The 23,052-nt window shown below is 53.7% G+C and overlaps 1 protein-coding gene across 3 annotated transcripts in view; it reads left to right on the top strand.

Annotated features, from left to right (window-relative positions):
* SCP2 (sterol carrier protein 2) overlaps nucleotides 1-23,052 on the top strand; it is a 72,494-nt gene that overhangs the window by 30,947 nt on the left and 18,495 nt on the right. The window contains exons 8-13 of one of the 3 annotated variants that reach the window (XR_003858906.1): nucleotides 80-166; nucleotides 2,553-2,703; nucleotides 5,855-6,002; nucleotides 6,115-6,222; nucleotides 19,437-19,593; nucleotides 22,480-22,877. Coding sequence is in view for 1 of the 3 variants with exons in the window: in XM_029617791.1 (XP_029473651.1) it covers nucleotides 80-166; nucleotides 2,553-2,703; nucleotides 5,855-6,002; nucleotides 6,115-6,222; nucleotides 19,437-19,593 (651 nt within the window). In the remaining 2 variants the exon portion in view is untranslated. The remainder of the gene's footprint in view (nucleotides 1-79; nucleotides 167-2,552; nucleotides 2,704-5,854; nucleotides 6,003-6,114; nucleotides 6,223-19,436; nucleotides 19,594-22,479; nucleotides 22,878-23,052) is intronic. The other 2 variants (XM_029617791.1, XR_003858907.1) reach the window with 2 other exon arrangements.

Below are 23,052 nucleotides of genomic sequence, written 5' to 3'. Positions count from 1 at the left end.
TGCATGTCTCCGTTGGCTGGATTCTTGCTTTAAGTGCTGGGTCAGTGTCCATTTCTTTTTTTTTTTTTTTTTTTTCCAGGAATTCCCAGTTCCAGGAGGAGTACACGCTGAAGCAGATTCAGAACTCAAATCCGGTCTACGAGTACTTGACCAAGTTACAGTGCTGGTAAGGAAACGGCCTGCAGGCTCCCCACAGCAGCCCAGCCTTGGAGCAGGCTCCACAATGTGTAGTCAGAGCCCTCTTGGTCCTCCAAGACAGGATTATGAATTTTCCCTTAAATTGTGGTAGGAAAGGTTGTCCTTTATGTAAGTGAATCTCTGATTTCAGTCCTACAGCAATCCCAAAATATCAAAGTGTAGTGCTAAAGGGTCAGGATCCCTTCTTATAAGAAAGTCAACTCTTTCGTTCAGAGACAGTTAAAGTTCAGCTTTAACAAACACCCACCACTTATATCCAGACAGTGCGTCGAGAGAGACCAGTTCACATAGTCAAGAAGTCCATTGTATGCAGCAAGTAGGAGCCGGTAGCGGCTGTCCCGATGCTTAAAACAGCGGTGAGGTTCCAGTAACTTTTTTGAGTTAACGGTTCAACAATAGTGTACGTCTCGCAGATGTGAACTGGTCCCAGCCGCCATGGCGAAACACTCTCCATATCGGGGGACTAGAAACCTTTTTGTTTCTCGACGCACCGTCTGGATGTAAGTTATAGGCAGAGTACTATCACAGCTGGATGTACATTAAAGTGAACTTTCACTGTCTCTGAACGACTGAGTTGACTTTTCCTTATAAGAAGGGATCCTGACCCTTTAGCTCTACACTTCGATATTTTGGGATTACCTTTTGTGTGTACCGCTCGCCCTCTCCTCTTTATATATGTCAGTCCTCCTGCAATGGCAGGCTTAGCTAATTAAAGATACCTTAACGGCCAAGTGCCAAGCCTTCCTGGTGTCGTTATGGTCCTATTCTCCAGAATTATTGCTCTTCTCTGGGGGCCGAAACTAAAGGACCTTTCCTCCTGCTGGAAAACAAACCTGGTATTTCTTTCCTGCATGCTAGATAATCCTATTTATTTTCTTCCTAGCGTACAAAGGCAGGCCTCTTCCCAGCACCGGAAGAAGACATTGTTATCCCTGTGGTAGTTCAGCCATCCTTCGGTGGGAGGACACAGTTACATTACTAGCAGGAGCCTTAATCCAAACCTCTGCCAGCATTGCAGGGTGACAGCTCCTGGGTCCTGTGCTGCTGGGCCAGGGATGCTAGCTGAGCATTTGCCCACTGGCACAACATGGCATCTGTGCATTTTTCTGGTTTACACATAGAAACCCAAAGAATGATGGTTTGATGAGGACTGCAAGGCCTCTTTTTTTTTATTCCACCCATTCCTGATTCAGCACTGCAGAGCTTTACCCTCACATGCGCTCAACTAAACATTTACCACAGGGAAATGAAGGGGGAGCACATTGGGGATAGTCTGTCTGCAAATATTTTTTTTCCCCAAATGCTGTTTTCAAGGCCTGCCTCTCCCAGTTTGCTTTTCTAAATGATTAAAGTCCTTTTTCCGTATTCTCTCATGTGTTCCAGCACTGAGAAATATCTTCTGTTTTCAGAGTTCATGTGTTCCTCATAGAAAGTGGCAGACGTCTCCTGGATTTGCACTTTTGGCAGCTGTGCCACTGGATAGTTCCCAGCTCATACTCTCAATGCGCTACCTCCTGCCTGTTCTTCAGATGCAAAGTGCCAGGAAGCAGGAAGGTTACTCTGCAGTTCAGGGGGCCATGCCCAGATAAAGTGACCCAGATGATTTTAACATGATAGGGAACTGCATCTGAACGTCTGTACTAACTGGCTACAGTTAAACCCCAGCTCAGAAGGCCCTGTGTCACTTGGTTCTGTGTTTCCTTTGTATTTGGGTGATGACTTTCTCAACTAAATGTTATCCACTGCGAGGGGCAGGAATTTGAAATCTCTAGGTTTTTCCGGCTAAGACAAATCTGCTGAATACTGACCCAAATGGTTTTATCGGCCTGATTTTTCCTTTCCTTTGATCCTTCTAATGACTCATTTTGCACTGCTCCTTCCACCCATTTTTGTAAGGTTCCCTGGGGCAGCGAGTGGTCTAAAACCCGAAAGAATAAGTAATCATTCAGCCAACATTTTGCTGTCTACCCACTGGCTTTTTTTAAATTTTGTGTACCAAATGTATAAAAATCTTCTGTGCTGTGCTCAACACATTTTTGTCTCCCAGAGAAAAATCTGCTGGTTCTTAAAATTGGGGGACAAGAGTGCTGTAGAGGTGAGTTAGCGGTAATAACGGTGGGAGACTGCTTGCTTGTTTCTGTAGCCAGAGGAAGATTGTTGCTGTTTGGTTTTGAGTCCTGCTTGGTTGGTGCAGGGACCCTACAACTCTTGCTCTGGAGTGGCTGGAAATATTGTGGTGAACCACACAGCACTAAGAGCAGCTGCCGCCTCCTACTTAACTCCCTCTCCGCTGTGGGTCTCTGTGTCTTTGCATGGGGGCTTTTAATAACTAGCCTTTCTTTGGCTTCCGACAGCCCAACGTCGGATGGTGCTGCAGCAGCCATCTTGGCAAGCGAAGAATTTGTCCGCCGCCACCAGCTGGAGCACAAAGCCGTTGAAATCTTGGCGCTGGAAATGGTCACTGATTTTCCTAGCTCATTTGAGGAGAACAGTTGCATTAAAATGGTTAGTACAAATATATTTTCTTCCTTACAAGCCATTTCCTTTTGTATTCTGGTTCTTTCCATCCTCTTCTGGTAGACAGTAGTAAGCTCTCTTACCTATGGAGCGAGCCCATCCTATCTAAACCTATGCAGTGTCCTCCGGGGTCTGTGCCGTAAGTAAGGAGATGTGTGAACAGCTCATGATACCTCGTTTCCTCCTTTACTGCAGAAATAAAGGCTTTACCTAATATTGGACTAATGTAATGCATATGTTGACTAGTTTTTGGGTACTTGCCAAGTTCTTATGGCCTGGATTGGCCACTGTTGGAAACAGGATGCTGGGCTTGATGGACCCTTGGTCTGACCCAGTATGGTATTTTCTTATGTTTGGGAACTTGACACTCCTTTCCTTGGGTTCGAACAGAATGAGCAAAAAAAAATGACATTGCCAAACAATCTAAGTGACTCGTAAAATATTTTTCCTGTGAGGGGGCGATCAGGTGTCTGTTCACGATTATTGGCCTGCCTTTTTACGAGTCACTTCGTGGTCTGCTCGTTCTATCCTGATCTGAGGAAGAGAGCAAGAACTCCCGAATGCTAGTCAAGAAGTGTATTAAATGTAGCCCAATAAAAAGGTATCGTCTTGTTGCAGAAGGTGACAAGCAGTGGAAATCTGTGTCTCATAGCGAGTTGAATCCTAGTCTTGAGTCGTTTCTGATCAGATCAGTTTTGAAACTGACAAGGAAGGACTTAAGAGAGTTTCCTTCTACGTTCAAACCCTTTTTATTATTGCAAAGAAGAAAATACAATACAGAGCACCTGTCAGCTGGTTGCCCCTGCCCAGCCAGATCAGGTGGGAAACAATATAGTTTCCTTCTAACTCCCTCATTTTTGTCATAATATTTAATTAAAAAAAAAAAAAAAAGTTAAATGTTACTGTGGTGGTTTTATTTTTGTGAAGTTTTTATTGGGTTATGATAACTGTTGCCAAAATGTTCACCACAGTTTATCCCTTGCACCAGGTCCTGCATTCTACTGAGCACTAAATCTAAATTAGTCCTCCCCCCCCCCCCCCCCAACCCTCTCCTTCCCTTCTCATTGGCTCCAGAACCAGCTGCTCCATGACGCAGACATCTAGGGCATCTAGAAATGTTACCTCCCTAGTATGCTCTGAGGAGCCAGTCACCCACTCAGTGCTGAGGTAATTTTAGCTGTGTTTGTTGTGCTCCCAGTTTTAGCAGTCTCTTAGTATGTTATTCTTTCATCATTCTGCTTCACTGGATGTCAGCATACCCTCACTTCTGGACTCTTTCCCCATCCAAAGGCCATTTAGTTTCCTGCACGACTTTTGCCCTGCTTGGCTTGATGCCATCCTTAACGTATAGTTTCTTGCCGCCACCACCACCAATTCAGTTTGCTCTGTCATTTCAACATACTTTGTACTGTTATCACTGTGTCCCACTGAATATCCTCTCTCCACCAGATCTCTGTCTACATTGTCATTTAGTGTCATATACTCTAGCTCTCCATATTATTTTTTGAACTTCTGGTATTTAGCAATTAGGAACTATTAGGAAAGGAACTGAGATGATCATATCATATCATGGAACAACTGCTCCTAGAGTACTGTGTGCAGTTATGGGCTCTTAGTGTCAAAGAAGATATAGCAGAACTAGAAAAATACAGGGAAGGGTGACAAAAATAATAAAGGGGATGGAAGAACTCCCCTAAGAGGAAAGGCTAAAGAGGTTAGGGCTCTTCAGCTTGAAGACAGCAGCTGAGGGGGGGGGGGGGATATGATATAGGTCTATAAAATCATAAGTGAATTAGGATAAATGCAAATTGGTTGTTTACTGCTTCAAAAAATACAAAGACTAGGGGAAACTCCATGAAGTCAGCAAGTAGCACATTTAAAACAAATTGAAGTAAATATTTTTCATTCAGCGCACAATTAAGCTCTGGAATTCATTGCCAGAGGATGTGGTAAAGGCAGTTAATGCAGTTGGGTTTAAACAAAGGTTTAGACAGGTTCCTGGAGGAGAAGACCATAAACTGTTATTAACCAGGTAGACTTGGAGAAGCCACTGTTATCCCTGGATGAAAGCAACATGGAATGTATCTGTTATTTGGGATCCTGCCAGGTATTTGAGACCTGGATTGGTCACTGTTGGAAACAGGATACTGGGCTTTGATCCTTGGTCTGACACAGTAGGGGTCATTCTTGTGTTTTTATTTTCATATAAACACCTAAATGTGTTCTGTTTCTTTTTGCAGCCTCCTTTGTTAGGGATTTTGTAATCATTTGTTCTGCATTACTATCCAACTGCTCTCCCTCAGCTTCCTTTACAACCTATAAGAACCTCTAATGATATCTTTTAAAGATACCAAGTCTCAAACCATGCGCTCCTCACAGGGCTTAATTTGTAGACAAAGGAAGTGGAACTGTGACAGGATGGGAGGGAGTTAAGGTGGGCGGGGCACAGGATGGGAGGGAGTTAAGGTGGGCGGGGCTAGGGCCAGGTGTGAGCTCTGCCCCACACGCACACTCTTCACACTTAACATGCTCAATGAGCATTGATGAATGAAGGGTGGCTGGGGGTTAAAACACTGATGGGGGCTGGAGATGGAGGATCACTGGGATAAGGAGGGTAGAGTGAATCGGGCTCTTTCTCTCTAATCCCCCCTCCTCCTCTCTGCCCTGGTGAACCTGTGATCCTCCAGGGCCTGGAGTGACAGCAGGAAGCCGTATTTCTTTCCAGATCTGCCGGGAGTGGCAGAAACAGTGGGGCTGACTGGCGTTCACTGTCTTTAACTGCATTCCTAGCCATCCCCCCACAAATTAAGCCCTCAGCAGCCCTGCCCTCTCGCAGGTGTTTCCATATAAAATCCTGAGCAAGAACTTGCGACTTATCTGATGCAGATCTTGTGTATTGTATGCAGGTGACTATTTGATGCAGTAAAATCTTTCATCACTTCCTATACTTCGAGTTCAATATAAGAGCCCTACAGACATTGGGAAAGGACCTTGGGGGAGCAAGCAGTGGGTGGCCAGGAGTGCGGAATACTTGCGCCGTCCGCTGATCCGTCGCTTCTAGAGCTAGAAATGGCCCACTTGAGATGGGCGCCAGGTCCTAGGGAGAGCTGCAGCTAATGCTTTGCTGTCGCGACACTAGGTCGGTTTCGATATGAGCCAAGAGGCTGCGAGACGGTGCTATGAGAAGACGGGCCTGAAGCCAGAAGACGTGGATGTGATCGAGCTTCATGACTGTTTCTCCGTCAATGAGCTCCTCACCTATGAGGCTCTGGGGCTCTGTGCGCCAGGTAAGGGCAATATTTTAAACCAAGATAAGAGTCGGCCCAGCTGCGTGCCACGCGGCGTGTTGCTTTCTTTGCTTTGTGCAGGTTCCTAGGCCTGTCCTTTTATATTTTATAGGGAAGGCCGGAGAGCTGGTCGAGAGGGACGACAACACGTATGGAGGAAGGTGGGTCGTAAACCCCAGCGGTGGTTTGATTTCAAGGGGACATCCATTAGGTGCCACAGGTAAGAAAGCTTATTTGGAATCGAGGACATCTCAGGATTGTCCTGCTGCTGCCTGTCAGGAGGTTGCAGTAACATCTCCAAGGAGCAGAAGGGTGGAAGATGCGTTACAAGGTCCTTTTAAATTATCTTTTTAAAAACTAGCTGATACCCAGTGAAAACTCAACAGAGAATATTTGTCTGCCAGTTACCACTTGGGGGGGGGGGGAGGGGCAAGTCACCTGCTGGCCCCCAACAGAGATCTTTCAGTGTAAAATCTCCCCCCTTACTCTGCTCTCGCCAGTGAATCTTTATGGTACTTGGTTGGACAATGTGCCATCCTCTCCGCAGTGAATTCTGGGATGTGTAGTTTTTCTCCATTGCTTAGTGCTGCGTTAGTGGAATAAAGCAGATTACTCAGGAGTTTGTACATATTCTCGTGACCTAAAGTAGCCCAGCATACGAGGGCCACCTGTTCACAGAAAACTTCTGATAGCCAGGAGATGGAAGGAGCACTTCTGCTCTGGTAAGAGTGAAGAACTGATGAACACTACCCTGTTGTAGATCAAAAGTGCAGCTCCCATAGTGTTAACTAAGAAGCCAGAACATGGCGGGCAGACCACCAGATGGAAGCTGGCTTCCAAGCCATGGGGACAAGGGAGATCGCAGGCCTGGCAGCAGTTCCCTACTGAAACAAAATCTATTCCCAGATTAGTGCTACTCAGCAAGAATTACCCCAGCAATTCTTCACCCTTACTACTGCTTTATTAAATCTCCCTCCCTCCTTACTGACCCCCCCCATCTGCTGAGTGAAAAAAATTCTCCAAGTGTTTTCATGGAGCACCCACCCATATTTATTCCTGGTGTGTTAATTTCCATAGTTAAAAACATGTGTAATTTTGGGTTGATCTCAACAACCCTCGTTGTAGGAGAGTACAATTAGCAGAGCTGAGGAATGACAAGAAGCTCGTGTTAATCAAGAAACAAGAGAGAAGGCACATGAGAATTTTCTGCTTTAGAAGGAGCTGTTGCACTTGTGTTGGTTTAGAGGACAGTTCTGTTGCAAGACCTTAACGCGAAGATAGGATTAAGAGCAACGGAGTTCCAGAACAGTGACCAAAGTACCGAGCAAAGATGAAAGGTAACTGATACAGCATGGTGCAAAGGTACTAGAGAGAGCACTGCTAGATAGCTCTGCTAAAGAGATGATCACCTTGGCGGGTAGATCTTCTTCAGCATGTTATGGAGCAGAAAATCTGAATTCCCTGTACGTACCCGGATCAGTCCAGACCGTGGGTTGAGCCTCCTGTCCAGCAGATGGAGACAGAGCAAAACTGAAAGGGTGTCCTGTGTCAGGACAGAGCCCCCCTGTGTCCCTTCAGTATTTATCTGTCTCCAGCAGATGGATCAGCTCACCCTGCGGGGTTTGTTTGTTTTTTGTTTTGGGATTTTTTTTCTTCTTTCTTGTGGGGCAAGCTCAAGCAAGTATTGATTTGAGTTAAATCTCTGTTAAAAAAAAAAAGTATTATTGTGACTTTTAATTCTTCTGTGTTAGGGAGACAGTACTGTCTTCCTCGCTCTTGGGGGGCCTAGGGGGGCTTGCCCCTTGACTTGTTCAGCCTAGGCTCCCTCCCTGGTGACCTCTTTATTGTGGGGGTGATATTGGTGGTGCCAGTCACTCCCCCCTTAGACGTCTCGGGGCAAGGCAGAAGGCGATTTCCTCAGGTGCCGTTCTAACGTGTGTCTAGCTTGTGGAGAGCTGGCTCTCCCGTGATAGTTTGTGTTCCGGATGGGGAGGGCCCCTCCTTGGCAGCGCCGAAAGACTTCAGCCCGAGGTCGCGCTCCCCGACGCATGGCCAGGCCGTTCCCGACCCGGCAAACCACGGGAATGGCGGCCATTTTGGACATCAGCACGGCTGCCGATTCAGGGCTGCAGGAGTCAGAAGAGATGGATTTACAGGTCTGCCCTCCCCCCCCCCCCCCCCCCCATCTTCTCTGGCCCGTTTTTCATCCAAATTTGTGCTTCTAATGCACAAATCATATTTGGCTAGCCTGCAGGAGGATGAGGACCCCCCAGGTCCCGTTCCCCCCCCCCCCCCCCCACAAAGATCCCTCAAATATCCACTCCGCTACCCCCTGTGGCACCGGACACGCAAGGCTCCGTTCGTGTGGTACCGGGGGGGGCCCCCTCCCCCCGGATCCACCGCAGCCTCCCGGGGATCCTCCCCAGGACCCGGATGAGGATTTTTCTTCACCTGCCCCTCTCCTTGAGGGAGATGATCCCCGAGTACTCAGTCTGTTTTAACGGGAAGAGCTAGAGCCGCTCAATCCCTTCATTCTGCAGGAATTGGGGATAAGTTGAGCCTCCATCTAAAGCCCAACTTACCCCTTCTCTTCTAGCCAAATGAAGGCCTCCAGGCTCAGCTGGCACCCTTGTACCCAAGACCAAACTCATCCCCCAAAGTCTTCAAACTCTGCCTTGGCAGAAGCGAGCCGGCTTCCCTCGTGCTTGTAATGCTGCTGACACTGACCTGCATGTGTGGGTGTCAGCTGGGACAAGAGGTCCTTAATGTGCATGGAGGAAGATACTGGCTTGGCCTAGAGGCCCTTATCGGCCAGTGTAGACTGGGAGTCTTGTCAGGAGGGCTACAAAGGCCTTTTTTTTTTTTTTTTTTTAAATCTGGGAGTGGAGGTTTCCCACGCTAACTGGCTTTCAATTTGTACTGGTTAGCGTGGGAAACCTGAGCTGTCAAATACAGCAGTATTTACCATATCCACACTGCCAATGTGTCCATGGTAACACTGCCAAGTTCTGCATCTCCTTAGTTTCATACTGCAGGCATTAAAGCCCACTATACCTCCGATGTTAAAACTCTAAGGTAATGTGTGTTATCCTGCCAGTTTTAACACTGGTTATTACAAAGGCCCCCATGGACTGTAATATGAAAGAATAAAGCACTTACTGGCAGACCAATATATATTATCCCCATATTTCAAGTTCTGTGTTACTAGAACTTTTGCATGGGTCAGATCAGAGAATTCATGGTAACATGTAAGATGTCTGAGGTCTACCAGGAGTCCTCCAGTTAAACTGAGCAGCAGCTGCAGAACTTTCTCTGTGCTCTCCACTTTCAGGACAAAGACTTTGGCCAGATTTAAAAATCTATCTCTCAGGTCTGGCCCTGCACTCGGTGCTCTCTTTCAGGCCGATACAGTACAGTGCGTTCTGATGGAGCGCACTGTTAGCCCACGTTTGGCCATTCATTTTCGACATGCTATTTTTACCCCTTATACGGTAGGGGGGTAATAGCGTGTCGAAAACGTGTGGCCAACCCCCCAAAACTAATAGCGCCTGCAACATGCAAATGCATGTTGATGACCCTATTAGTTATTCCCACACGAAACAGAAAGTAAAATGTGCAGCCAAGCCGCACATTTTACTTTCAGAAATTATCGTCTGCCCAAAGGCAGGTGTTAATTTCGGCCAGCACCAAGAAATGTACAGAAAAGCAGTAAAAACTGCTTTTCTGTACATCCTCCGACTTAATATCATAGCAATATTAAGTCTGAGGCCCCAAAAGTAAGTTAATTAATTAAAAATCTGCCCGCGGGTCTGAAGACGGACACTCAGTTTTTCCGGCATCCGTTTTCCGAACCCATAGCTGTCAGTGGGCTCAACAACCAACGCCTGTAAAATTGAGCGTCGGCTGTCAAACCTGCTGACAGCCGCCTCTTCTGTCAAAAAGGAGGCGCTAGGGATGCACTAGTGTCCCTAGCGCCTCCTTTTACCATGGACCCTCATTTGAATGTTGTTCCCCTCCTGAATCGCGCGCACAGGAGAGTGGCTTGTGCGCGCGTCGGGAGATTGCTCGCTTGCTCTCCCGCGACTTACTGAATCGGCCTGTGTGTTTGCTGTCCCAGGTCTGGTCGAGCACTCAGTGCTCTCTCTCAGGTCCGGCCTGCGCCCCGTGCTCTCTCTGTCTCTGTGTTTGCTCTCTCAGGACTGGCCCTGCGCTCCGTGCTCTGTTTGCTCTCTCAGGTCTGGCTGTGCGCTCCATGTCTCTGTGTTTGCTCTCTCAGGTCTGGCCCTGCGCTCACTGTCTCTGTGTTTGCTCTCTCAGGTCTGGCCCTGCGCTCACTGTCTCTGTGTTTGCTCTCTCAGGTCTGGCCCTGCGCTCACTGTCTCTGTGTTTGCTCTCTCGGGTCTGGCCCTGCGCTCACTGTCTCTGTGTTTGCTCTCTCAGGTCTGGCCCTGCGCTCACTGTCTCTGTGTTTGCTCTCTCAGGTCTGGCCCTGCGCTCACTGTCTCTGCTCTCTCAGGTCTGGCCCTGCGCTCGGTGCTCTCGGTGTTTGCTCTCTCGGGTCTGGCCCTGCGCTCACTGTCTCTGTGTTTGCTCTCTCGGGTCTGGCCCTGCGCTCACTGTCTCTGTGTTTGCTCTCTCGGGTCTGGCCCTGCACTCACTGTCTCTGTGTTTGCTCTCTCGGGTCTGGCCCTGCGCTCGGTGCTCTCGGTGTTTGCTCTCTCGGGTCTGGCCCTGCGCTCACTGTCTCTGCTCTCTCGGGTCTGGCCCTGCGCTCACTGTCTCTGTGTTTGCTCTCTCGGGTCTGGCCCTGCGCTCACTGTCTCTGTGTTTGCTCTCTCGGGTCTGGCCCTGCGCTCGGTGCTCTCGGTGTTTGCTCTCTCGGGTCTGGCCCTGCGCTCACTGTCTCTGTGTTTGCTCTCTCGGGTCTGGCCCTGCGCTCACTGTCTCTGTGTTTGCTCTCTCGGTCTGGCCCTGCGCTCACTGTCTCTGTGTTTGCTCTCTCGGGTCTGGCCCTGCGCTCGGTGCTCTCGGTGTTTGCTCTCTCGGGTCCGGCCCTGCGCTCACTGTCTCTGTGTTTGCTCTCTCGGGTCTGGCCCTGCGCTCGGTGCTCTCGGTGTTTGCTCTCTCAGGTCTGGCCCTGCACTCACTGTCTCTGTGTTTGCTCTCTCGGGTCTGGCCCTGCGCTCGGTGCTCTCGGTGTTTGCTCTCTCGGGTCTGGCCCTGCGCTCATTGTCTCTGTGTTTGCTCTCTCGGGTCTGGCCCTGCGCTCACTGTCTCTGTGTTGCTCTCTCGGGTCTGGCCCTGCGCTCACTGTCTCTGTGTTTGCTCTCTCGGGTCTGGCCCTGCGCTCGGTGCTCTCGGTGTTTGCTCTCTCGGGTCCGGCCCTGCGCTCACTGTCTCTGTGTTTGCTCTCTCAGGTCTGGCCCTGCGCTCGGTGCTCTCTCGGGTCTGGCCCTGCGCTCACTGTCTCTGTGTTTGCTCTCTCAGGTCTGGCCCTGCGCTCGGTGCTCTCTCGGGTCTGGCCCTGCGCTCACTGTCTCTGTGTTTGCTCTCTCGGGTCTGGCCCTGCTCTCGGTGCTCTCGGTGTTTGCTCTCTCGGGTCTGGCCCTGCGCTCATTGTCTCTGTGTTTTGCTCTCTCGGGTCTGGCCCTGCGCTCACTGTCTCTGTGTTTGCTCTCTCGGGTCTGGCCCTGCGCTCACTGTCTCTGTGTTTGCTCTCTCGGGTCTGGCCCTGCGCTCACTGTCTCTGGTTTGCTCTCTCGGGCTCCGGCCCTGCGCTCGGTTGCTCTCGGTGTTTGCTCTCTCGGGTCTGGCCCTCACTGTCTCTGTGTTTGCTCTCTCGGGTCTGGCCCTGCGCTCACTGTCTCTGTGTTTGCTCTCTCGGGTCTGGCCCTGCGCTCTCGGTGTTTGCTCTCTCGGGTCTGGCCCTGCGCTCATTGTCTCTGTGTTTGCTCTCTCGGGTCTGGCCCTGCGCTCACTGGTCTCTGTGTTTGCTCTCTCGGGTCTGGCCCTGCGCTCACTGTCTCTGTGTTTGCTCTCTCGGGTCTGGCCCTGCGCTCACTGTCTCTGTGTTTGCTCTCTCGGGTCTGGCCCTGCGCTCATTGTCTCTGTGTTTGCTCTCTCGGGTCTGGCCCTGCGCTCGGTGCTCTCGGTGTTTGCTCTCTCGGGTCTGGCCCTGCGCTCATTGTCTCTGTGTTTGCTCTCTCGGGTCTGGCCCTGCGCTCACTGTCTCTGTGTTTGCTCTCTCGGGTCTGGCCCTGCGCTCGGTGCTCTCTGTGTTTGCTCTCTCGGGTCTGGCCCTGCGCTCACTGTCTCTGTGTTTGCTCTCTCGGGTCTGGCCCTGCGCTCGGTGCTCTCGGTGTTTGCTCTCTCGGGTCTGGCCCTGCAGTCTCTGTGTTTGCTCTCTCGGGTCTGGCCCTGCGCTCGGTGCTCTCGGGTGTTTGCTCTCTCGGGTCTGGCCCCTGCGCTCATTGTCTCTGTGTTTGCTCTCTCGGGTCTGGCCCTGCGCTCGGTGCTCTCGGTGTTTGCTCTCTCGGGTCTGGCCCTGCGCTCACTGTCTCTGTGTTTGCTCTCTCGGGTCTGGCCCTGCGCTCACTGTCTCTGTGTTTGCTCTCTCGGGTCTGGCCCTGCGCTCGGTGCTCTCGAGTGTTTGCTCTCTCGGGTCTGGCCCTGCGCTCACTGTCTCTGTGTTTGCTCTCTCAGGTCTGGCCCTGCGCTCGGTGCCTCTCGGTGTTTGCTCTCTCGGGTCTGGCCCTGCGCTCACTGTCTCTGTGTTTGCTCTCTCAGGTCTGGCCCTGTGCTCGGTGCTCTCTCGGGTCCGGCCCTGCGCTCACTGTCTCTGTGTTTGCTCTCTCGGGTCTGGCCCTGCGCTCGGTGCTCTCGGTGTTTGCTCTCTCGGGTCCGGCCCTGCGCTCACTGTCTCTGTGTTTGCTCTCTCAGGTCTGGCCCTGCGCTCGGTGCTCTCGGTGTTTGCTCTCTCGGGTCTGGCCCTGCGCTCACTGTCTCTGTGTTTGCTCTCTCAGGTCTGGCCCTGTGCTCGGTGCTCTCTCGGGTCCGGCCCTGCGCTCACTGTCTCTGTGTTTGCTCTCTCAGGTCTGGCCCTGCGCTCGGTGCTCTCGGTGTTTGCTCTCTCGGGTCTGGCCCTGCGCTCATTGTCTCTGTGTTTGCTCTCTCGGGTCTGGCCCTGCGCTCACTGTCTCTGTGTTTGCTCTCTCAGGTCTGGCCCTGCGCTCGGTGCTCTCGGTGTTTTGCTCTCTCGGGTCTGGCCCTGCGCTCACTGTCTCTGTGTTTGCTCTCTCAGGTCTGGCCCTGGCGCTCCACTGTCTCTGTGTTTGCTCTCTCGGGTCTGGCCCTGCGCTCACTGTCTCTGTGTTGCTCTCTCGGGTCCGGCCCTGCGCTCGGTGCTCTCGGTGTTTGCTCTCTCGGGTCCGGCCCTGCGCTCACTGTCTCTGTGTTTGCTCTCTCAGGTTTGGCCCTGCGCTCGGTGCTCTCTCGGGTCTGGCCCTGCGCTCACTGTCTCTGTGTTTGCTCTCTCGGGTCTGGCCCCTGCGCTCACTGTCTCGGTGTTTTTGCTCTCTCGGGTCTGGCCCTGCGCTCGGTGCTCTCGGTGTTTGCTCTCTCGGGTCTGGCCCTGCGCTCGGTGCTCTCGGTGTTTTGCTCTCTCGGGTCTGGCCCTGCGCCTCACTGTCTCTGTGTTTGCTCTCTCAGGTCTGGCCCTGCGCTCGGTGCTCTCTCGGGTCTGGCCCTGCGCTCGGTGCTCTCTCGGGTCCGGCCCTGCGCTCACTGTCTCGGTGTTTGCTCTCTCTCGGGTCTGGCCCCTGCGCTCACTGGTCTCTGTGTTGCTCTCTCGGGTCTGGCCCTGCGCTCGGTTGCTCTCGGTGTTTGCTCTCTCCTCGGGTCTGGCCCTGCGCTCACTGTCTCTGTGTTTGCTCTCTCGGGTCCGGCCCTGCGCTCACTGTCTCTGTGTTTGCTCTCTCAGGTCTGGCCCTGCGCTCGGTGCTCTCCTCGGGTCTGGCCCTGCGCTCACTGTCTCTGTGTTTGCTCTCTCGGGTCTGGCCCTGCGCTCGGTGCTCTCGGTGTTTGCTCTCTCGGGTCTGGCCCTGCGCTCACTGTCTCTGTGTTTGCTCTCTCAGGTCTGGCCCTGCGCTCACTGTCTCTGTGTTTGCTCTCTCAGGTCTGGCCCTGCGCTCGGTGCTCTCTCAGGTCTGGCCCTGCGCTCACTGTCTCTGGTTTGCTCTCTCAGGTCTGGCCCTGCGCTCGGTGCTCTCTCGGTCTGGCCCTGCGCTCACTGTCTCTGTGTTTGCTCTCTCGGGTCTGGCCTGCGCTCGTTGCTCTCGGTGTTTGCTTCTCTCTGGTCCGGCCTGCGCTCACTGTCTCTGTGTTTGCTCTCTCGGGTCTGGCCCTGCGCTCGGTGCTCTCGGTGTTTGCTCTCTCGTGTTCTGGCCCTGCCGATCGGTGCTCTCGGTGTTTGCTCTCTCGGGTCTGGCCCTGCGCTCACTGTCTCTGTGTTTGCTCTCTCAGGTCTGGCCCTGCGCTCGGTGCTCTCGGTGTTTGCTCTCTCGGGTCTGGCCCTGCGCTCACTGTCTCTGTGTTTGCTCTCTCAGGTCTGGCCCTGCGCTCATGTCTCTGTGTTTGCTCTCTCAGGTCTGGCCCTGCCGCTCGGTGCTCTCTCGGGTCTGGCCCTGCGCTTCACTGTCTCTGTGTTTGCTCTCTCGGGTCTGGCCCTGCGCTCGGTGCTCTCGGGGTTTGCTCTCTCAGGTCTGGCCCTGCGCTCACTGTCTCTGTGTTTGCTCTCTCGGGTCTGGCCCTGCGCTCGGTGCTCTCGGTGTTTGCTCTCTCGGGTCTGGCCCTGTGCTCACTGTCTCTGTGTTTGCTCTCTCGGGTCTGGCCCTGCGCTCACTGTCCTCTGTGTTTGCTCCTCGGGTTCCTGGCCCTGCGCTCGGTGCTCTCGGTGTTTGCTCTCTCGGGTCTGGCCCTTGCGCTCACTGTCTCTGTGTTTGCTCTCTCGGGTCTGGCCCTGCGCTCGGTGGCTCTCGGTGTTTGCTCTCTGCGGGTCTGGCCCTGCGCTCGGTGCTCCTCTCGGGTCTGGCCCTGCGCTCACTGTCCTCTGTGTTTGCTCTTCTCGGGTCTGGCCCTGCGCTCGGTGCTCTCGGACTTGTTGCTCTCTCGGGTCTGGCCCTGCCGCTCGGTGCTCTCGGTGTTTGCTCTCTCGGGTCTGGCCATGCGCTCGGTGCTCTCGTGTTTGCTCTCTCGGGTCTGGCCCTGCGCTCACTGTCTCTGTGTTTGCTCTCTCGGGTCTGGCCCTGCGCTCGGTGCTCTCGGTGTGTTTGCTCTCTCGGGTCTGGCCCTGCGCTCGGTGCTCTCGGTGTTTGCTCTCTCGGGTCTGGCCCTGCGCTCACTGTCTCTGTGTTTGCTCTCTCGGGTCTGGCCCTGCGCTCGGTGCTCTCTCGGGTCTGGCCCTGCGCTCACTGTCTCTGTGTTTGCTCTCTCGGGTCTGGCCCTGCGCTCGGTGCTCTCGGTGTTTGCTCTCTCGGGTCTGGCCCTGCGCTCGGTGCTCTCGGTGTTTGCTCTCTCGGGTCTGGCCCTGCGCTCACTGTCTCTGTGTTTGCTCTCTCGGGTCTGGCCCTGCGCTCACTGTCTCTGTGTTTGCTCTCTCAGGTCTGGCCCTGCGCTCGGTGCTCTCTCGGGTCTGGCCCTGCGCTCACTGTCTCTGTGTTTGCTCTCTCGGGTGTGGCCCTGCGCTCGGTGCTCTCGGTGTTTGCTCTCTCGGGTCTGGCCCTGCGCTCGGTGCTCTCGGTGTTTGCTCTCTCGGGTCCGGCCCTGCGCTCACTGTCTCTGTGTTTGCTCTCTCAGGTCTGGCCCTGCGCTCACTGTCTCTGTGTTTGCTCTCTCAGGTCTGGCCCTGCGCTCACTGTCTCTGTGTTTGCTCTCTCGGGTCCGGCCCTGCGCTCACTGTCTCTGTGTTTGCTCTCTCAGGTCTGGCCCTGCGCTCGGTGCTCTCTCGGGTCTGGCCCTGCGCTCACTGTCTCTGTGTTTGCTCTCTCAGGTCTGGCCCTGCGCTCACTGTCTCTGTGTTTGCTCTCTCGGGTCCGGCCCTGCGCTCACTGTCTCTGTGTTTGCTCTCTCAGGTCTGGCCCTGCGCTCGGTGCTCTCTCTGGGTCTGGCCCTGCGCTCACTGTCTCTGTGTTTGCTCTCTCGGGTCTGGCCCTGCGCTCGGTGCTCTCGGTGTTTGCTCTCTCGGGTCCGGCCCTGCGCTCACTGTCTCTGTGTTTGCTCTCTCGGGTCTGGCCCTGCGCTCATTGTCTCGGTGTTTGCTCTCTCGGGTCTGGCCCTGCGCTCACTGTCTCTGTGTTTGCTCTCTCGGGTCTGGCCCTGCGCTCGCTGTCTCTGTGTTGCTCTCTCGGGTCTGGCCCCTGCGCTCGGTGCTCTCGGTGTTTGCTCTCTCGGGTCTGGCCCTGCGCTCACTGTCTCTGTGTTTGCTCTCTCGGGTCTGGCCCTGCGCTCACTGTCTCTGTGTTTGCTCTCTCGGGTCTGGCCCTGCGCTCGGTGCTCTCGGTGTTTGCTCTCTCGGGTCTGGCCCTGCGCTCGGTGCTCTCGGTGTTTGCTCTCTCGGGTCTGGCCCTGCGCTCGGTGCTCTCGGTGTTTGCTCTCTCGGGTCCGGCCCTGCGCTCACTGTCTCTGTGTTTGCTCTCTCGGGTCCGGCCCTGCGCTCACTGTCTCTGTGTTTGCTCTCTCAGGTCTGGCCCTGCGCTCACTGTCTCTGTGTTTGCTCTCTCGGGTCCGGCCCTGCGCTCACTGTCTCTGTGTTTGCTCTCTCGGGTCTGGCCCTGCGCTCGGTGCTCTCGGTGTTTGCTCTCTCGGGTCCGGCCCTGCGCTCACTGTCTCTGTGTTTGCTCTCTCGGGTCCGGCCCTGCGCTCATTGTCTCGGTGTTTGCTCTCTCGGGTCTGGCCCTGCGCTCACTGTCTCTGTGTTTGCTCTCTCGGGTCTGGCCCTGCGCTCACTGTCTCTGTGTTTGCTCTCTCGGGTCCGGCCCTGCGCTCGGTGCTCTCGGTGTTTGCTCTCTCGGTCCGGCCCTGCGCTCACTGTCTCTGTGTTTGCTCTCTCGGGTCTGGCCCTGCGCTCGGTGCTCTCGGTGTTTGCTCTCTCGGGTCCGGCCCTGCGCTCACTGTCTCTGTGTTTGCTCTCTCGGGTCTGGCCCTGCGCTCGGTGCTCTCGGTGTTTGCTCTCTCGGGTCTGGCCCTGCGCTCGGGTGCTCTCGGTGTTTGCTCTCTCGGGTCTCTGGCCCTGCGCTCGGTGCTCTCGGTGTTTGCTCTCTCGGGTCTGGCCCTGCGCTTCGGTGCTCTCGGTGTTTGCTCTCTCGGGTCTGGCCCTGCGCTCACTGCCTCTGTGTTTGCTCTCTCAGGTCTGGCCCTGCGCTCGGTGCTCTCTCGGGTCTGGCCCTGCGCTCACTGTCTCTGTGTTTGCTCTCTCTGGTCTGGCCCTGCGCTCGGTGCTCTCGGTGTTTGCTCTCTCGGGTCCGGCCCTGCGCTCACTGTCTCTGTGTTTGCTCTCTCGGGTCTGGCCCTGCGCTCGGTGCTCTCGGTGTTCTGTTTGCTCTCTCGGGTCGGGCCCTGCGCTCACTGTCTCTGTGTTTTGCTCTCTCTGGTCTGGCCCTGCGCTCGGTGCTCTTCGGTGTTTGCTCTCTCGGGTCCGGCCCTGCGCTACACTGTCTCTGTGTTTGCTCTACTCGGGTCTGGCCCTGCGCTCGGTGCTCTCGGTGTTTGCTCTCTCGGGTCTGGCCCTGCGCTCGGTGCTCTCGGTGTTTGCTCTCTCGGGTCCGGCCCTGCGCTCACTGTCTCTGTGTTTGCTCTCTCGGGTCTGGCCCTGCGCTCGGTGCTCTCGGTGTTTGCTCTCTCGGGTCTGGCCCTGCGCTCGGTGCTCTCGGTGTTTGCTCTCTCGGGTCTGGCCCTGCGCTCACTGTCTCTGTGTTTGCTCTCTCGGGTCTGGCCCTGCGCTCACTGTCTCTGTGTTTGCTCTCTCAGGTCTGGCCCTGCGCTCGGTGCTCTCGGTGTTTGCTCTTTCGGGTCCGGCCCTGCGCTCACTGTCTCTGTATTTGCTCTCTCAGGTCTGGCCCTGCGCTCGGTGCTCTCTCGGGTCTGGCCCTGCGCTCACTGTCTCTGTGTTTGCTCTCTCAGGTCTGGCCCTGCGCTCGGTGCTCTCTCGGGTCTGGCCCTGCGCTCACTGTCTCTGTGTTTGCTCTCTCGGGTCCGGCCCTGCGCTCACTGTCTCTGTGTTTGCTCTCTCAGGTCTGGCTGTGCGCTCCATGTCTCTGTGTTTGCTCTCTCAGGTCTGGCCCTGCGCTCACTGTCTCTGTGTTTGCTCTCTCAGGTCTGGCCCTGCGCTCACTGTCTCTGTGTTTGCTCTCTCAGGTCTGGCCCTGCGCTCGGTGCTCTCGGTGTTTGCTCTCTCAGGTCTGGCCCTGCGCTCACTGTCTCGGTGTTTGCTCTCTCGGGTCTGGCCCTGCGCTCGGTGCTCTCGGTGTTTGCTCTCTCGGGTCCGGCCCTGCGCTCACTGTCTCTGTGTTTGCTCTCTCAGGTCTGGCCCTGCGCTCGGTGCTCTCTCTGGTCTGGCCCTGCGCTCACTGTCTCTGTGTTTGCTCTCTCAGGTCTGGCCCTGCGCTCGGTGCTCTCTCGGGTCTGGCCCTGCGCTCACTGTCTCTGTGTTTGCTCTCTCGGGTCCGGCCCTGCGCTCACTGTCTCTGTGTTTGCTCTCTCAGGTCTGGCTGTGCGCTCCATGTCTCTGTGTTTGCTCTCTCAGGTCTGGCCCTGCGCTCACTGTCTCTGTGTTTGCTCTCTCAGGTCTGGCCCTGCGCTCACTGTCTCTGTGTTTGCTCTCTCAGGTCTGGCCCTGCGCTCGGTGCTCTCGGTGTTTGCTCTCTCAGGTCTGGCCCTGCGCTCACTGTCTCGGTGTTTGCTCTCTCGGGTCTGGCCCTGCGCTCGGTGCTCTCGGTGTTTGCTCTCTCGGGTCCGGCCCTGCGCTCACTGTCTCTGTGTTTGCTCTCTCAGGTCTGGCCCTGCGCTCGGTGCTCTCTCTGGTCTGGCCCTGCGCTCACTGTCTCTGTGTTTGCTCTCTCAGGTCTGGCCCTGCGCTCGGTGCTCTCGGTGTTTGCTCTCTCAGGTCTGGCCCTGCGCTCACTGTCTCTGTGTTTGCTCTCTCGGGTCTGGCCCTGCGCTCGGTGCTCTCGGTGTTTGCTCTCTCGGGTCTGGCCCTGCGCTCGGTGCTCTCGGTGTTTGCTCTCTCGGGTCTGGCCCTGCGCTCGGTGCTCTCGGTGTTTGCTCTCTCGGGTCCGGCCCTGCGCTCACTGTCTCTGTGTTTGCTCTCTCAGGTCTGGCCCTGCGCTCGGTGCTCTCTCGGGTCTGGCCCTGCGCTCACTGTCTCTGTGTTTGCTCTCTCAGGTCTGGCTCAGTGTGCCGAGCTCTGCTGGCAGCTGAGGGGCGAGGCTGGCAGGAGGCAGGTTCCCGGTGCCCGCGTCGCGTTGCAGCATAACCTTGGCCTCGGCGGCGCCGCGGTGGTGGCGCTCTACAGGATGGGATTCCCCGATGCCGTCGGCAGGTGAGAGCCGCGCTCTTCCCACGCGCGGGCCCGCTTTTTCCGCAGGTCTGGGGCTGACCCTCTCCGGCCGGGGCGTCGCGGTTTCTTCTTCACACACACATCCCCCCCCCCCCCCCCCCGAGTCTGGACGATCAGATGCAGGAGATCCCCCGAAGGAGCTGAGCGGACAACCTAGGCCTTGGGGACTCTTTCAGCCGCCACCTTTCTGTGTGAATGACCCGACGCAGCAGGGAAGCGGAATTAAACTGTTGGCGGCTACCGGCAGCCCTCGCCCTTAGGCGGTGTAACAGGAGAATGTGCGGAGGGGCTAGGAGCAGAGAGAGAGAGAGAGGGCAAAGGTGTCCTGTCCCGGGGGCGCCCGAGGGCCAGGGCCGGGCGACTGCTGATGAGCGTCGCTCTCGGAGCCCGAGAAGCGGGCGGGGGAAATGGTCCAGAACGAGAAGCAAGCGAGCACAGGACTTCTCGGGCTCAGGGACACTTTTTCTAAAGCCATTTCCCTGACCAATGCTCACCTTTCCCTGCATTTTGGTGGAGGCGTTCCCGGGACTGTTAGGCCAGAGCAGGCAATGGTGTGGGTGTGTGGTGCAGGCTGAGATGGGCAAGGACATGTGAGCTTTTCCCTGAAAGCTGGCACAGAGCCCACCAGTGATGGGCCCTGTGGAATTTGCCTCAAAACACATAGATAAGAAAATTGCTAATTGGATCTTATGACTGATAAGGCATCATAACTTTAAACAGTGTATACCTGTTTGACCTGCTGGGGAACTGAAATGTCTAATTTTAATAAACTTATTGTAATTTTTCCTTTTTTTGGGGGGGGGGGGGGGGGTGAAGCGGTGGCCTTGCATGATGTTAATTGCTAGGAAACAGAGACTGAAGTGAGCCAAACTCGCCCCAAACGAATCAGATTGGCCACATTAAGGACTACATTCCTAGCGTGAGTAACCCTCATCCTAGAATGGTGTAGAACCATATCTTGCAAACATACACAAATTTCTGAAACTTTGAAAGTTTCTCATAATTTCCAAAAGGTTTTTACAACAGTTATCCTAAACCCTGAGCTTAAGTACAAACATAAAATCTTTCTTCCTCTGTCTTTGTGCTCTGTTAGAATCTTTGGGGCAAAGCCCATGTTTTACCCCCCCACCTCCCCCCCCCTTCACCTACAGTTAAAAGTGAGAAGTGAATAAGGGGGGGGGGGGGGTTGGATCAGAAAGGAAAGGCAAGTATAGGCTGAATTTGCTGGGAGAGGTCAGTGTGGGTCAATTGCGCTGTCTATTTTGTGCCTCCCCTCTCAAGGTTTATGCAATGCTTGGGTTTGGTAGCTGCATGTGTAAGGTTAATGTTCTGACTCTGTTTACTGCTTTCTTGGGGAGACATAAAGCAGTAGCACTGAACATTTTTTCAAAAAACAGTATTGTTGAACAAGAGGTAGTTGTATGGCGTCTATGCTGGGGCTCATATAATGCCAGGCAATCAAACTCTGATGTAAAAAAGCAGGTCTGGAATGAGATATTTGGAAACTGTGTTTGAGCAATGTAGAGAAGACATGAGAAGTTGGGTAGGCCAAATTGGAACTTTTATTTTGTTTATGAACTGTCAGAATGTGGCACTCTTGATGATGTCTTGACCTTTCTGGTGTTGGGAAGAAGATTCTGTGATGCATCTAACACTATTTCTCAACCTCTGGTCCATGGACTGGCTGTGGTCTCTGGCCACGTTTTTTTATACTGGTCTGCAGAGTGGCAGTCAGTGCAGAAGGAAAAAGGCCTGTGCTGCTGCCACCCTCTGTGGCCACCCAGTTACCAGTCCCCACATCCCACAAGTGGGGCACTCTCTACTGCCCTAACTCTCTGGGCCAAAATATAGTGACTTCATCCGGGGGGCCCCACAGCATTGTAAGCTGCTGCTGCTCCCAGGTACAGGGGCAGCTGCCAGCACTCTTCATTTCTTCTCTACTGCTAGCACTAAACAGCTGAGCAGGCTGGCAAAATAAACATGAATATCCGACTCATCTGAGCCCACAGCTACCCCTGCTCTAGCTTTGTAAATTTAAAAAAAAAAAAAAAAAATCCGGCTGGTTAGTGGTTCTGCAGCCATGAAGGTTGTTGCAAGCACCCGGCCCCTTAAAGGGTAGCATCTACCCTACACTGCCACCTTTTAACCTCTGGCTGCATGATCCTCCATAATGAGACCTGGGGTGTTTTTTTTTCCTCCCCTCTGCTCAGAGGACAAGATGCACAGCTCCTTTTTCATAATTCTTGTGATGAAACAGGGGGAGAGGACGAGTACACCTGTCCTCTTCACTTTAACAGAAGAGACCCCCCCATGTTCTTCAGCCACAGGAGGGAGCTCCTCTTCCCCCCACTCTTCAGGTGTTTTTCCCCAATTCTACCAGCCAGCTGGTCCACGTCAGTTTAGGAGGTCAGCCAACTCTCTGACCTCAAAGGTTGGGAAATAGTGTCCGTTAGAGCAGTTTCTGGTTTGACTTTTGACCATTGTGAACTTTAAGCTATATTGTGATTGCCCTATACTGTTTTCTAAGAAATGTAATAAGTTAAGTATAAAAAAAAAATCAGATTTGTATGTTTTTCTGAAGACCTAGGGAAAACATTTTTGGCAGGTTTGAGAGCCCCCACTGCTGCATGAGTTTAGTGCCTTACAGAGAGAGAAAGCTGAGCTTGCTGCACGCAGTCACTTCGGGAAAGGATCATTCATCCATCCTAGTGCCTTTTTACTTGTATGCCAGACTCTGCTTATCCACTGGATAGTTAGTGGATTTCTTCATATTGCTGTTCACACTGCATGAGAGCAATTTTTTTGAGACCTCTTAAGTCAGAGGGACGTAAAATGTTAGTTACTTTAAGAGCCTTTTTTTTTTTTTAGGTGATCAATGGAATTCAGTTTTGCTAGCATCCATATTCATACAGGCTGAGCTGTGTACAATAACGTGAAGCTATGTGATAATCCTCGCTGAGAACACCTCACCTCATCTCCCTTCCACTAAAACTTGGGGAAACCTCCCAGGACTGCTTAACGTGCTACTTCTCAGCCTAAGCATATGAATCTGGCCATCTGAAGTCTATTCAGCTATTCTAGCACATTCTATGAGCTCTGCTGATCAGATCAGAAAAGACATCTGTAGTTGTCCCAGTGCAAGACAGACCTCTTCTCTGGATCTGGTTTAGGTGACAGTAAATGCTGAGGTAACCCAAGCTCTCGCATGGGCATCTTATTTCCACAAGCTGACCCGGCTGCTACAGTGAAGGGGATCTTGTCAACAGGTGAGGCACATCCATATCCAGCCAGAGGGTGGAAAATATTTAGAATACTTAGACCCCAGTCAAACATTTTTAGGACATTTTTTCCATATATTTCTCATTTAAATGTTTTTCACATTTTGCTTTTGTTTGCTTGATTCCAGGCACTGTCCCCTCTTTTTTTTTTTTTTTTCCCCTC

The sequence above is a fragment of the Rhinatrema bivittatum genome, chromosome 10 (genome assembly GCF_901001135.1).
Source record: "Rhinatrema bivittatum chromosome 10, aRhiBiv1.1, whole genome shotgun sequence".
In the NCBI taxonomy this organism is placed as follows: Eukaryota; Metazoa; Chordata; class Amphibia; order Gymnophiona; family Rhinatrematidae; genus Rhinatrema; species Rhinatrema bivittatum.
The sequence above is the reverse complement of the archived record's forward strand: the minus strand, read 5'-3'. Positions and strand labels throughout refer to the sequence as shown.